Consider the following 15211-nt stretch of genomic DNA (forward strand, 5'->3'; position numbering starts at 1 on the left):
TTCTCCTCCCCGCGGCCCCGGACCGCTGCTTCCTTCCCGGGCTGGGGAGGGAGGCGGGATTGATCTTCGATCGCGAAGATGGCTGCTTGCTGCCTGCTGGCCTTGACTCTGACACTTTTCCAATCTTGGCTGATCCGCCCCTCGTCGGAGGAGCCATTCCCTTCGGCCATCACGTAAGTCGCCGGGCCGGGCAGGGCTGGGAGTGCCGGCCGAGGGCGCCGCTGGGGCTGGGCGCCCGACTCCGGTGGCCGGAGTCGCGGGGTTTTCCTGCCCGTGGGGGGTGGGGAGCGAGCCCGGCTGGGATCCGGAGAGGCCGAGCGGGAGGAGGGCGCCGCTCGCCGCCTGGATGTGCTCGGAACCGGGGCGTCCGAGGGGCTGGCCGCGCGGCGCCTCAGACCTTCTCTTTAAAGGATTCTCGAAAGAGTTTATAGGTGCGCCTTTCACTGGGGGGGAGAGAAGAAAGTTTCCAGCCACTTGGCCGCTCTCAGCCACACGCAGTCTAATAAAAAGTTGTGTTTGGGCTGGGCGTTTTACAAATAGGTAATTGCAGGCTTGGCAGGGCAGCCCGGACTTCTCCCACACTTGGCCTCTGGGATGCTCTCCAATTGCTCCGGTGTCCAAACTCCTGTAGATCCTCAATCACTGGGCGCACTTGACAGCCTCTCTGACCTGCCCGCTCCCCGCCACAGAGTCCTGTCCACCCAGGGGTCTTGCAGGTACTGGGGCCACCCTTTCTTGGAAGCATCTAATTGCCGGAAGACTTGCGGTTCCTGCTCTTAGAATGAATTGAACCTATTCTTTGGGGGAGGAACTGAGCCTTACCAGAGTCTCCTGCAATTTTCTCTTATTTTTAAGATTCTAAAATCACACACACACACACACACACACACACACCCCACTTCGCTGCTTTTCTGGAAATAGAGTGACACACACACACACACACACACACACACACACACACACACGCACACACACACCACTTCGCTGCTTTTCTGGAAATAGAGTGTTTAAAGGTAGCCATGTAGTCACACGGCAAGGAAGGGAATGAAACCTAATTCTCTCCTCTCTTTTAGGCTGGAAAAAAGAATCAAAGTCCGTGGCACAAAAATACACATACATACTTTTAAATGCGCTGAAGAGCCTATCAGGCATTCTGGGAAAGCATTTATTTTAGTTCTTGAAGCTACTTTAAAGCTTCTGAGAGTAGGTGATCTTAAGTGGATGAGTCACTTTAATGCATTTTACATAACAAAAACAAAGCCCACGGTAGCCTTCCCGGTATGTATGATGTTGGGAATTATGTGCTGTCCTTTTGTTGACCGAGTGCCGAATACGATAGTTTTTGGTGGATCCGAACTGAATCTTTACCAGTTGATACCCCGAAGCTATTAGATTCAGTGCATTAGGTGCCAGTGCAAGCGTCTGACTGATGCACACTCTAACCCAGAGGAGGGGAGTGTCTAATATTTTTATCATTGATTTACAGTCACGTTCCTTTTTAGATAATCTTCCATAAAAACGATTGCAGATCCTGTTTTTGTTATGAAGCAAAAGGGTGAATGCCATCTGTGGACCTTCATTAAATTGGCAGCATGTTCCACGCAGATATTTTAAAACATAAAAAGAGTAAAGATTACCCTAAAGATACTTCAAAATTATTTACTCTTACTAATTTTTTACTCTTTCTAGCTTGGCCTATACTGCAAGAACTCCAGTGACTCACTTGCGTTTTGTGTCAAATAAAGAAGTGGCTTTTTAAAAAGGAGTCCGTGTGTTTAGTTTACACCTTTTTAGTCTTATTTTTAACTGACATATTATCATTATTTCCATCATTTGGAGGTTATGCATCATCACACCATTGGGGAAAAAAACTATGACTTTAAACTCCAACAAACTACAACCTTTTATTCTTGAATGTGACATGGTAAAATATTAATGTAAAAATCCTTTTTGTAAGTACAGCTTCCATAAATGATTTCCTCAAATTAAAATAACTCAGTTTTCATGGTCAGAAATTTACTAGAGACAAGAAAGAAAATAAATAGTGGGCGAAAATAGGAATTAGGAAAACAAAATATTTTTAAAAGATTTGAAATTTATTTTTTAACCATGGGAATTTAAGATGTCTTCAAATTATATGAAACATCATTTCATGAAATAAAAGCTTAGTAAAAGATTTTGTAGGTCTAAGCCAGTATCCTACAGATAATATTAACCATATTTTTGTAAGACTGCATCTTCAATTATTATTTAGTTGGAAAGTTAGTAACACTTTCCAAATGAGAACAAATGATAATTGACATCTGTACTTCATGTTAGATTTTTGAATAAATTAAAAAAATTTAAATTGCAGCGTTATTTTCATCAAGATGTGATGCCATTTGCTTTTCTTGAAAGAAAAATCATATGAAGTGTGGAGATCAGGAAAAATCTCAAACCTTTGGAAAAAATTTCAAGTTTATAAAAACTGCATACAAAGATGATAGCATTCACTAAAGGCACATTATTATGCTTCTATGTGTAAGTTTCTCATTAGTAAATCTTTTTTATTTTGGATGATTTTACTTTTCAGAGAAAAGGTAACATGAGAAGTTTTGATTATCAGAAAAGGATGCCATCAACACACTATGAAATTAATTATGCACTTACTGGAGTGGGCCTCAATTCCAGCTAGTAATTCACAAAGTGTTTCTTTCTTTTAGAGTGTTTATAATATTAAGAGCTTAAGTTTTATTATAATAAAACAAAAATTTTCTAGATAGCTTTAATTTTCTGCTGTCTGCTTTCTCATACATTCTCATAGCAGATTCTTCTGGATTTAAGTAGTAGTTAAACTGTTCTAAGTGTTAATACTAAAATAACTTTTTTTAAGACAAGGAAATTTTGATACAGTTCTTTGCTAGGTTAGGTTTTCCTTGTGGAAATGATTGTCTCAATAAGGTGTGAAACATATATATGCCATATGGTAGCAACCACCTCATGCATATTGGTTTATATGTAAGTGGAAAATACAGTTTTTTCGTGTTACAATGCACATTATATTGGTAGTTTAAAATACAGTTTTCAAAAAGGGAGCTCTCACTTGTTCTAGAAATAATTTCTTGACTCATATGTGAAAACACTTCTATTTTAAAACTCAGGGTAATATGTATGGAAGCCAATATTATAATGTTAATTTAAACCTGTCCCTCTTAATCTTAGGACCTATTTATAAATTCAGGTGTTTTTTTAAACATTGTAGTTCTAACTACTCATGTGAAACTTTTATCTCAGTCATATCAAAATGCCAATCAGTCAAGAATAATTGGCTGAGAGACCATTGGTATATGGTGGTTTTATTATAAACTGTATAATGGGATAAATTACAGGTGTCTACATGTACATGAAGAAAACATAACATCTTATAGAAGAGTAGTACTTGGGGGTTTAAATACTTAATATCTATCTATTATCTATCTATCTATCTATCTATCTATATGCATATTTCTGTTATAGACAAATTTAAATTTAAAGGCTGCAGAAAATTTTTTTTTATGTCATTGGAATGACCATGACTTGCAATGAATATCTTTACTATGTGTTAGAAGTGACAATTATTCTCATTTGGGCTTAGCAATTTCTTTTCACATATTATGTATACAAGAAAATCTGTCCTTGGTAAAATGAGATAAAATATTAAATGTAAAATAAAACCTTAAAAGTATGAACATCAATAAATCCCTATGTTAGACCTTTAATTTGTTCTCATCAGCTTAAGCACATGACATTTATTATTTCACAAGTGTGTGTTTAAAATATGCAACAGTAGATACATTTTTTTCAGATAAGTAGTAACATGATGTTAAATTTATTAATGTTTACACATAGTAGTATGTGTAGCTATCTGGATTGGCATTTGGATGAGCATTAGGTTGACAGAAATGGATATAAACCAATTTTTTTAGAAATATACAAAGGCATAACTTATTATAGTTTATAACAAGGAGATAAAATGTGCCTTTATTTTTTCATGGATTTCATTAATTTAATAAGTACATATAAAATCAGAATCTAAAGCAAACTGTTCATTTTGGAAAATATAAAAAATTTACCACTCTTTCTTCAAAGAAACCTCGCTGCATAGACACCTTTCTTTTATTTCTCCAGTATTGATAAAAATAACATAGTTTTACACATGGTAAGGTCTTGCAAAAACCTAAATAACATGTGCAAATTATGTATTCAAATTTAGTATTTATATTTACAGTATAAATTCATAAGAAATAATGCATTTAGGAATTTTAAAAATAATTTGAATCATTGGTTTTCAATACACTTGTAAATTTCCAAGGAAGTAATCTGTTCTTCTAAGTTCACATCTTATTTTCTTGTATGTGTCTTCAAACTGTTTGTAAGCTTAAACTGGAGATTTAAATGGTTAAAGTAAAATGTATTTTAGGCAAATTGCCAATTTATTGATTTCCTTCAGTGACTTACATGTATGGACATAATCAGTTCTAACATAAACATATATATCTAGAAGTTTGGGGAAAAAATCAGAATTTCAGTATTTCTAAGAAGTAACATTTTATTGCTCTTAAAGTGATAACCTTTCATCATTTGTAATAAAAGAGCTGCCTGTTATAGTATTTCAAAAAGCCTGTGAGCTGCTTTCCATGGGGAAAGAATTCTGTTCTATTTCATCCACTCCACTTTTACTTAAGGCTGGTACCCTGCATCAGGCACTATAAAGTACTATGTCAGCCAGTCCTTTTCATGGATTATCTGCTTAGCACCACACCTGTTCCCAAGCCTTTCATATGGTTGCTTTCCAGTGTACATAGAATTATACTGCGATAACCAACCACATAGCTTACACACGGTTCGTTTTTTTCTTTTGTGTGCATGAAAAGAAAAGAAAAATGGTTGTGTCATATTGTTTACAGAATTGAAAGAAAGAGGGTTCTGACTTCAATGTCACTTGAGGTAAAAATAGTAGCACTTTGTGAAAAATACTGTATTTGCCATCTTTTCCTTCTGGGTCCAAAATATTAACATTGCAAAATTAGATAAATTGTCTAGTTTATATTACTATAGTACTCTATTTAATAATATTATATGTGTGTGCAAATATATTCAGGGTGGGGCAAAAGTAGATTTCCAATTGTTGGTATGGAAAAGAATACAATAATTAATAAATAATAATACAAGAATAAATGTTTCACATACAATTGCAAACCTACTTTTGCTCCACCCAGATATATATATATATATATATATATATATATATATATGTGAATGTATACACACTTTAACAGCTGATAGCTGTAGATTCTATTACATTTTGAAAATGAAGTGTTTTTTAATAAATATTGTCTTTTTAGTGTATATACATTTTTGGGGGGACACTATGTGTGTGTGTGTCTGTGTGTGTGCGCGCGCGCACACATGTATGGATTTTTTAAAACTTCAAGTGGTTTGCTAGGGTAGAAAAACTTCCGTTTTTTAGGGATTAAATGCCATTCAAAATATTTTTGTAACACTAGCATTTAGAATAACTTGTAAAGAAAATAAAATGATATATTGTATACAAAAGCAACTGGAAAATGCTCAGATCATATAGTGACAAGTTATTAACATAATGATGATTGAAAAGAAGTATGATTCTAAAGATAGTCTTGCCATCATTTAAAAAATAAATATTTTATTATTGATTTCAGAGAGGAAGGGAGAGGGAGAGAGAGATAGAGACATCAGTGATGAGAGAGAATCATTGATTGTTTGTCTCCTGCATGCCCCACACTGGGGATCCAGCCCTCAACCCAGGCACGTGTTCTGGCCTGGAATCGAGCTGTGACTTCCTGGTTTATAGGCTGATGCTCAACCACTGAGCCACACCAGCCAGGGAGTTTTGCCATCTTTTAAACAAAACCAGTATGAGAAAGAAACTATTGCACATGGAATATTGGAGGTACATATTAAGAGGATTATGCATGCTAAACAATTTTGTTTCTGCAACTTACTTATGGGATACTTAAAAATTTGTTAAAAATTAAACATATTTGGCATTATGACATTTTTGGAATGAAGGATAAATGTGCCCATGTTTTAGTTTTATTTGTAAAATATAACTTTCAGGTTTCTTTTTTTAATAGGAATTATATATTTTGGAGTATAAACTACTATTAGCAATCTCAAATAATGAGTCAAATGATCATTGCGCCTTTAAAATTTGCCATTTGTACAGATTGTAACAAGATTCCAAACAAAGAAAAGATTGACATTGTGGCCTCAACAAACTGGTGCACTTTTACAGTTAATTTCAGTAATTCAGAATCAGGGTGTTATATATGAAGCAATATTTAAAGTTCTGTTTGAATATGAATGTGGGATATTTCTGGCTAGATGTTATTTTAACATTTGCTTCTACTGATTTTTTTTTTACCATATGCCTCTGCTGCGATAAAAAATTAGGATATATTTTAAATTCTATATCATAAATGGGGGAGCTACTTAAGCTAGAAATGATGGTAATACAAATAATGTTGTTGCCCATTTTAAATGCTTCAGATCTGGGGATAATCTTACTGTCAATTTGAAGTTCTTTTTTTTTTTGAGTAATTAAAAATTTGTGATAGTCTCCTGGCTAATTATGAATTCTTCTATTCAAATAACTAATTGCTAGTTCTCTCCTTCATGCACATACATATTTACTATTAATGTATTATTCAATATAACATTGACTCTATTGGGGAATTTTTGGTTTGTTTTTTTCCCAAGTAACCTGTGATCAGACCTCAATTTCGGGTCCTCCTTCTCCCTTGATTCTTCTCTCACTGTTTCATGGACTTTCTTTCACCAGACATTTCTCTCAACGGGAAATTGTTGAGGGATTTTGATGCACAGATGTCTGTAATATATAATCAAAACTTCCACCAAAATTGTCAAACAGTCTAGACAATTGCTTCATTTGACATTTGCCCACATACTGTGGGGATAATTAGGGGAAAGAGGGAAAGAGCTAATAAAATAGTTCTCTGTGTAAGGTGCCTACTGTCAGGCTATGTAAAGGGATGGTTAGACATTAATGATGTCTTATTTTCAGGATTAAAGGAGGACTGGCTCAGTAAAATAAAAAGGCTTAGGCAGCCTGGAAAGTCTCCTGTTTTAAAAAAGTGATCTAGAGGTGTGGTAAAAATGCCATGAGGAATGATGCATGTGTAAAGTGGGGCAGACAGAGGAGCCCTTGGATTACAAAATTAAAGATGCTAAAGGCAGCAGTTGGTTATTTAAATTTTTTTCTTATTTTTTTCCATGTCCCATGTGAGCTTGGTTTTTCTAGTGCTGTTTACTGAACATATTATTAGCTTTTATATATTTAAATATTCACATATGGAAATTCACCTTAGAAACAAACCAAAGACAATAAAATTGTCTAGGTCTCAAAAAAATAGAAGCAATTAAACATTTTTATTTTTTATAAAACCCTGGGGAATTGGTTTATTGGATAAGAAGTGTTACTATAACACTATTAAAAACCAAAGTGCTAATAAGAACAGAAAGAAATTCTGTTCGTAATTTTTTTTTCATTAGATTATAAGAAATTAAATAACTTGCAGGTCTGTAGGCATCTATGTATTATACCGGAGATTATTTAGACTTCAAGGTAGATAATACATCATATTTTTGAAAAATTTTAATTTATGCTGTCTTCTAATGTCTCCTGCTTCATATATTTTAACATCAAATGCAATTTAATTCAATGAATAATGCAATTATTATTCAGTACAAATTATATAATGCACTGAGCTACGTTCTGAGACTCCAAACTGAGGAAGAGAGTCCCACAGGAAGACATTCACAACTCCAAGGTGACTGGGAAGCAGTGGGACCCATCAAAACATGATCCAGTAAAAGCACACGGCATGTTGAAGAAACATGGCCTGTTCCGTGTTAGGCCTGGGGCTCCTGGGTAGGAAGAGATGTTGGTGGGACTGGATTGTTGGTTAGAGTCTGAATTATAAAATGTTTGCATCAGGGCCATCTTTCTACATGACCTGAAGGGAGACGGGCAGTGTTGACAGCACATGGACATTTGTGGTAGCCCAGCTCTGCGTACTCAAATTTGGCCTCCATCCTCAGATTTTTTAAATTAAAAATAAAAGTTATGGGCTTTGACTGATAATATCTAGAAGGTGGATTAAAGAGACCAATATTTGAGGCAGAGACAACGAGAGGAACAGCTAGTAGACCATGGCAGCATTCCCAGAGTGAGAGTTGGCCACGGTCTAAAAAAGAACAGTGGTCGTGGGAAAGCAGAGCAGGTATGGAACATACTGCAGAAGTTAAATGTCAGGCCCTGTTGGTTTGGGTACTTGGGGAATCAGAAAGAGAGAAGAGTTAGAATCTAAGATCTCTACCAGGTAGATCATGTTACACTGAACGATGTACAGTAGAGCGCACAGGAGGAATACCAAGTTGGTGGTGGAGTGAAGGAAATGGGCTCACTGTTGGCCATTTTGATTAGCAGTGTCTCTGTAGAAATATGTATCTAAAGGGGATTTGCAGACACATTTCAGAGTGCAGACTTTGAAGTCAGAAAAAAAGGTTCGTTCATCTATTTAGCAAATATTATTTAGTATCTGTTAGACAGGCATTGTGAGTTTCCAAAGAAGAACCTAGATACAGCAGGGTTGGGGAACATCTGGCCCTCGGGCCATAGAAGCCTGGAGGGATCATTTGGCCTGGCCATGCCAAGGCATTAAGGGTGAGTTAATTAAATGTTAGACCAAATATAGCAGGCTAATTTTTAGGTTGATAATTTTGTATGGCCCGGGAATGATGTTATAAATATCCAAATGATTTTTAGAGATCTGAAAAGATGAGTCCTTTAAGGAAGTCACCAGGCCACGAAGGTATGAGAGCAGTTTCAGCAGCGTGTTGCTGACAGCAGCATGATTTCAGTGCCTGGGAGTGCGTAGCAGCAGAGACTAGAAAGGTGGCAAGTGTAGATTGTTCTTTCAAGGGATTTGACAATGTGAGGAAAGGGGAAGATGTATATTGGGTTCAGAGGAAGACACTTTAAGAAATTTGGCACTCGTTTGCTTTGTTTGAAAATAGGAGTTACTGTATATTAGGTTGTTTGGGATTTCAAGTAGTAGTAGTAAGAAACCATAGGACTATCTTGAACCAAAAAGGGAAATATTGTTCAGTGATAGTGGAGCTGGATGATCAATTATGGGAATCAAGGTCAAGGATGTGCCAACAACTGCAGAAGGGGTAGGACTGCCAATGGGTTCATCCCTTGCTCCTGTCTACAGGTTTTCTTTGACTTTTCATTCTCTGTTCCCTGCAAATTTGCCTTATCTGCTTCCCAGTGCGCATGATATTGAATAGCTGTGAGAGTTCACATTTATCCATCAAAGCTTTGAACTAGTTTGAAACTAGAATTCTAGTCCAAACATAGCCTCCTATGTTGATAGTCTGAATATAGCCCAGATGGCCATCTACAGCCCATTTAGTGGTGATCAGGAGATGGGATTTGGAGAAAGGATTCTGGTTACCAGAGCTTGGGGCACTTCATTATACCCCAGTCAGATCTCTTTAGGAAGTATTACATTGCAGCAGACCAGTTGCTGTTAGCCTGGATAGAGTAGAGGTAGTTCCTAGAAAATGGCTCCTGAGGTTGGGGAAGGTTGTGGAGACAACGAAATAAGTGTTACCAAAGGGGAGATTTGAGGGTATCTGAGGGAGAAGACCAAATGGCAGAGAGATGAAAGAGATGAGGGGCCATGACTGATAGGTGAGTTTCCTGACAGGAGGTGAGGAATGGATCAAGAAGAAGAATAGTGTTTTACAAAGTACCTTTTCAAAGATGAATCAGCCTTGAGAGTTAAAGCAGATGTTTGGGATATAGAATAGATGCACTTTTAATTTACTGGAGATGTTTTTGGAGGAATGTTTCAAATTACATATTCCATTCTGAACGAGGAATGACCTGGTTCAGAAATGTAATGCATACACATGAGTGATGTTCAAGTTCTGAGATGCACAGGCTAGAGTTTTTCCTTCCTGATAGTAAGGAGACTCAGTTCATAGCTCTATTCCCTTTGGACACAGCGACATTTGATCCTTTTTTGTCTTTATTTTTTTGTTCACTTCTTTTTTTAGACGACATTGTTATCTTGAAAATCCATGTAGTTTTGCAAAATGTTATTAGATTTAATAAGTATATATGCTCATGGTAAAAAGAAATATGAGTGAAAAGTAAATAACAGAAAGAGGAAAGAGTTCCTGTTTTAGCAATTTATCATTATTTATTAATTAATTTTTGACAGATAGGGGAGGTTTACTACTACATCCTATCCCAGTCTTTAGAAAAAGGAAGAGATTTGAATTGGAACAGTTCCTTGTCAATAAAACAAAATGAAAAATTTGGTAAAATAAGAAACAACTAACTGAACATTTCTGCAAAGCATGTTCCTGGTCACCTCTTAAAGGGTCATCTCAGGTCTCCTGAAGGCCTGGAAATTACTGGCAGCTGCCATCACAGCAGTTGCCTGAGCTTCCAGGATGACTGATGAATGGTTAGGATCACAAATGCCAGCACATCTATGAATCAATGTCGATCCCGTTGGTATCAGTGCAGTGTGGAAAAATCACCCCTGTCGTTTGCAACAAGAGATGAGAAGAGTTAGATGGGCTCTTTATTTTTCTCTCGTTTCTCTCCCATAGGTATTCACTGTTTACTTGGGCTAATTTTGATGTCTCTACCTGCAGAATGTATGGGCACTAATGCTAAGCCTTCTCTTTACATATAAGATTGCTTTCTGACATTTTTGAGCTCCTTCTGTATGCCAGGCACTGTGAATTAATACTCTGCATGTTTTTGAACCCATCCAACTTTAGTTAGTTAGTCCCCTAAGTATTATTATCCTTGTTTTCTAGATTTAGGGAAGTTAAATTTAGAGTATGAAGAACTTTTATGAATTTTCTTAGGAGCAAAATTTGATCTCAAACAGTTTAATTACTTAACCTGCTGTACTTTGCTGCCCTTCTGTGGCAGGAGCTTTGATGTGTTAGCATCCAGTCCTCACTTGGTCCAGCTGTGGCTGGCTGAATATCTCAGCAATGAGGTTGAGGGGAAAGGAGTCAATGTAAACAGAGCAGAACTAACTCCAAGTCTCAATTTCTCCATCTGCAGAGCAAGGATAACCTTAAGTAGATCCAGAATCACAGTGTTATACCACGAGGGTCAAACGAGAAGATGCCTGGGGGACTTGGAAAGGCTGTTTGATGGCCAGGCTTTAGTATTTGTATCACGTGTGGTTTTTTTCTGCCTTCCAGAAATCACGGAGTGATGACTAAGATGCAGGGAGCTAGATTAGTATGCTAATATATCATTGGGCCATGCGGAAAGCCTGAAATGAAGGGGGAAAGGAATGCTTATCAGACCTTAAAAGTGTCTCTTTGTAAAGCTTCTGTGGCCTTAATCATGAAGAGGGATGCGGTGAACTTGAGAGAGTGAAGTGTTTTGGTTAAGGACAACCTGTGCCCTGAAAGAGACCATGGAGAAAGCAGAACCATCAAGGACTCTATGTTTTATCTAGCATTTCGCCAGCACCTGTGTTATGAGAACTGTGCCACAGGAGGTCGAATCTGTTCTTGAAAGTTATAACCTTGACACTGATACCCTCTCATTATCAAACAAAGGTGTGAGCTTTCAGCTTCAAGTCAGAATATTTGAAAGTTAAGGCGATCCGCCCATGATGTTTATAGAAATGACTCCAGACAACTCTCCAAATTGGGAGAGCACAGAAGATAAAATCGAGACCAGTTGCACTTTTAGCAACCAATACAGAAGTCAGAGCATACTGAAAAGGCCAGTTTTCATTTGTTTCATCCAACTGATGATTACTCACACTCATTTAACCCCACCCCTTCACTTTCCAGTATAAACGCAGGTCAGCCTTTTACACACACTCTTCGTAGAAATAAAACAGTTAACATGTCTGCTGCACATTTTTAATCAATTCGTGGAGGAAAGAGATATTTTGATGATGCTATACATTAATCCGATGACTAATGAGTACAACTTGGTAATAACCATTGAAGCAGTAAGTTTTCAAGTACCAGGAACCTGCCTTTTTGACATTTGCCACAGAGAGGAATGTGTAATAGTCTTATGATGTTTGTCACTTTAAAAATACCAACCCATCTGTGCTATGACATGCTATTAGAATCGACGTAAATTTGCATTTGTGAAGATGTTAGGAGAGACAAACGATGGGCCATGTGAAGCCACAGAAGAATGGTCACAATGGGGGCTATGCTCATAGCTCTGAATTAAACATTTAAGCTTGGTTGTTTCTCAACACATCTGATTTTCCTGTCAATTTAAATGTAGAAATCAGAATTAATTTTCCTGAGCTAAATTTTTATTGTGCATGTGTAGCTCAGTTCCCAGGGGATTGATATACATCGTGTCAAGGTCTGCCAGTGAGTAATTGTTTAAAATTTATATCAATACTCAATGGTAATAAATAAACATAGGGGAATGGTAACTCATCACAGAGCCAACCATGCATGATAATTAGATGAGGTCCATTTATCTCCTTAAGTTATCAGATGTGACACAACCTGTCTGTGTGGTGTCTAAATGCCAGCTGAGTCCCTGAGTGTAAATGACCATGACAGGGGGGTGGTTTGAGGGTTGCAAGCCTTGGATATGATTCTACCACTTCTGGATTTTTCCACAAGTAAAGTCCATTGGCCCTGGGATTCTGTACTCATAATATGTATGGGTTCTAAAACTTGGGGTCAACAGACTGCTCAGGATATATATATATATATATATATATATATATATATATATATATTTCCTATTCTGTTTACTCTACAACCACCACCCTAATTCCAGGATAACACATAAAATATGTGTTGTATTATATTACATAACATTATAGTAATACAGTACATTATATAATATATAAACACTAGAGGCCTGGTGCACAGATTCATGCACCAGTGGGGTCCCTTGGCCTGGCCTGTGCCCTCTTGCAATCTGGGACCCCTCGGGGGATGTTGGAGGCCCAGTGCATGGATTCGGCCTGACCCCTGCAGGCCAGGCCTAGGGACTCCATCTGTGCATGGATCCGTGCACCGGGCCTCTAGTATGCATATTAAGATCTTTGGTTAATCTCTTCCCACCCTCCCCCTCCCCACTTCCTCTGAGATTCATCAGTCTGTTCCATGTTTCCATGCCTGTGCATTGAGCGTCTGCCCCCTGGCGGTCAGTGTGTGTCATAGCTACCGGTCGAAGGGTCGCATATATATCAGGGGTGGGCAAACTTTTTGACTCGAGGGCCACTATGGGTTCTTAAACTGGACCGGAGGGCCGGAACAAAAGCATGGATGGAGTGTTTGTGTGAACTAATATAAATTCAAAGTAAACATCATTACATAAAAGGGTACGGTCTTTTTTTTTTTTTTTAGTTTTATTCATTTCAAACGGGCCGGATCCGGCCCGCGGGCCGTAGTTTGCCCATGGCTGATTATATATATATATATATATATATATATATATATATATGAATACAGATAATGATTTGAGTGACTCTTTTTTCAGTTCTCTCAAAAATGGTTCATGGAGGACCATCTAATTCTTAAAAATGGGTGCTTTTGAACATTAGGGCTTAATTCTCTCAGAACTTGCTTGGTTGGTTAAAGTGTGGGTTCAAAGCTCAGCTCTACAATTTATTAGCTGGGTAATTTGAGCAACTGTACATTCCCATTGATAAAACCATATAATGTTTTTGCAAGAACTAAGAATGTTAATTCATGTAAAGCACTGGTAACATAGAAAGCACTGATTAAATATAATTGGCATAGAAGCAGAATTTAGTGGAGGCAGGTAATCTGAGTTCCTGTTTGTCTCTGCCACTAAGTAGATAGGGAACCTGCTTTGGCAACATCTTGTGAGGAAGAGTAATTGTGATGCTTGTGTGACATAGAATGGTATTCTTTTTTTTTTTTTGAAGCTGAGCAACAAACATATCATATCTTACCTTGAGGAATAAATGAGTTTTATGGAGTTTCTAAGAAAAGAGTACAAACCAATTAAACTGTTAGAATATCAACTCAAATTTTTCAAGAAGACTTCATAGTAGAACTCATTCATCTTGAAGTTTAGAAGTGTGTACAGAATCACATAAAATGTGGCCTTTCCTTGTGCCCTGTTGATTAGCTCTCCTCCCAGTGAAATGTCATGATTCTATGAGAGAAGTTAGGAAAACTTAAATCCTCAACATTTATGAAAAAAAAGTCAATCAGATTATACAAAAGAGATACAAGACTGACCACTAATTTGAAGTACAGTGAATGCAAACAAACTAGACAGAATCTTCATAAAGACATTTTATATGAAGATCGATAGAATGAGTGGCTTGTTTAGAATTCAGTAATCTAGATTCATTCATTTATTTCATTTTGGCATTTTCCATGCTGTGTATTACACTGCCACAAACTTTGTAGTTTAAAACACTGTACATTTATTTTCTCCCAGTTTCCATGGTGAGGAGCCTAGCCATAGCTTAGCAGTCAGTGGTTCTCAACCTTCCTAATGCCGCGACCCTTTAATACAGTTCCTCATGTTGTGGTGACCCCCAATTTCATTGTTACAAATTGAACATAATTAAAGCATAGTGATTCATCACAAAAACAATATGTAATTATATATGTGTTTTCCAATGGTCTTAGGCGACCCCTGTGAAAGGGCCGTTCAACCCCCAAAGGGGTCGCGACCCACAGGTTGAGAACCTCTGGGACTTAGCTGGATCTTTTGCTCTGGGTCTCACAAGGCTGCACTAAGGAGTCGACTGGTCTGCATTTCTTACTGAGGCTACTTTCCGCTCTTCTTTAAAGCTTATGTGGTTGTTGACACTCCCTTGTGGTTTTAGGAATACTTCCACCCTCCTGCCCTTTCTTCTTAGCTGCCAGAGGCCCCTCAAATTTCCTTTGCACACGGTGCCCTCTCAAAGGTCCTCTCACAACATGGCCACTTCTTTCTGAAAGGCCAGCAGGAAAATCTCTCTGTTTAGTCTCTCTTTTATGGACTTTCAACTAATTAAGTAGACTACCCACGATAATCTTTCTTTTGATGATCTGAGAATCAAATAATTTGGGATCTTTCGTCTACAGAATCCCTTTACTCTTGGCCATATAACATACCCCC

At 37.5% G+C, this 15211-nt stretch overlaps 1 protein-coding gene across 1 annotated transcript in view; it reads left to right on the top strand.

Moving 5' to 3' along the window:
- The first annotated feature begins 8 nt into the window (after window positions 1-8).
- Window positions 9-15211, top strand: part of CACNA2D1 (calcium voltage-gated channel auxiliary subunit alpha2delta 1) — a 377680-nt gene continuing 362477 nt past the window's right edge. Inside the window, 1 exon segment of the mRNA XM_023753781.1 lies at window positions 9-173. Coding sequence (XP_023609549.1) covers window positions 79-173 — 95 coding nt within the window. The 5' untranslated portion in view covers window positions 9-78.

The sequence above is a fragment of the Myotis lucifugus genome, unplaced genomic scaffold, assembly GCF_000147115.1.
Source record: "Myotis lucifugus unplaced genomic scaffold, Myoluc2.0 scaffold_51, whole genome shotgun sequence".
In the NCBI taxonomy this organism is placed as follows: Eukaryota; Metazoa; Chordata; class Mammalia; order Chiroptera; family Vespertilionidae; genus Myotis; species Myotis lucifugus.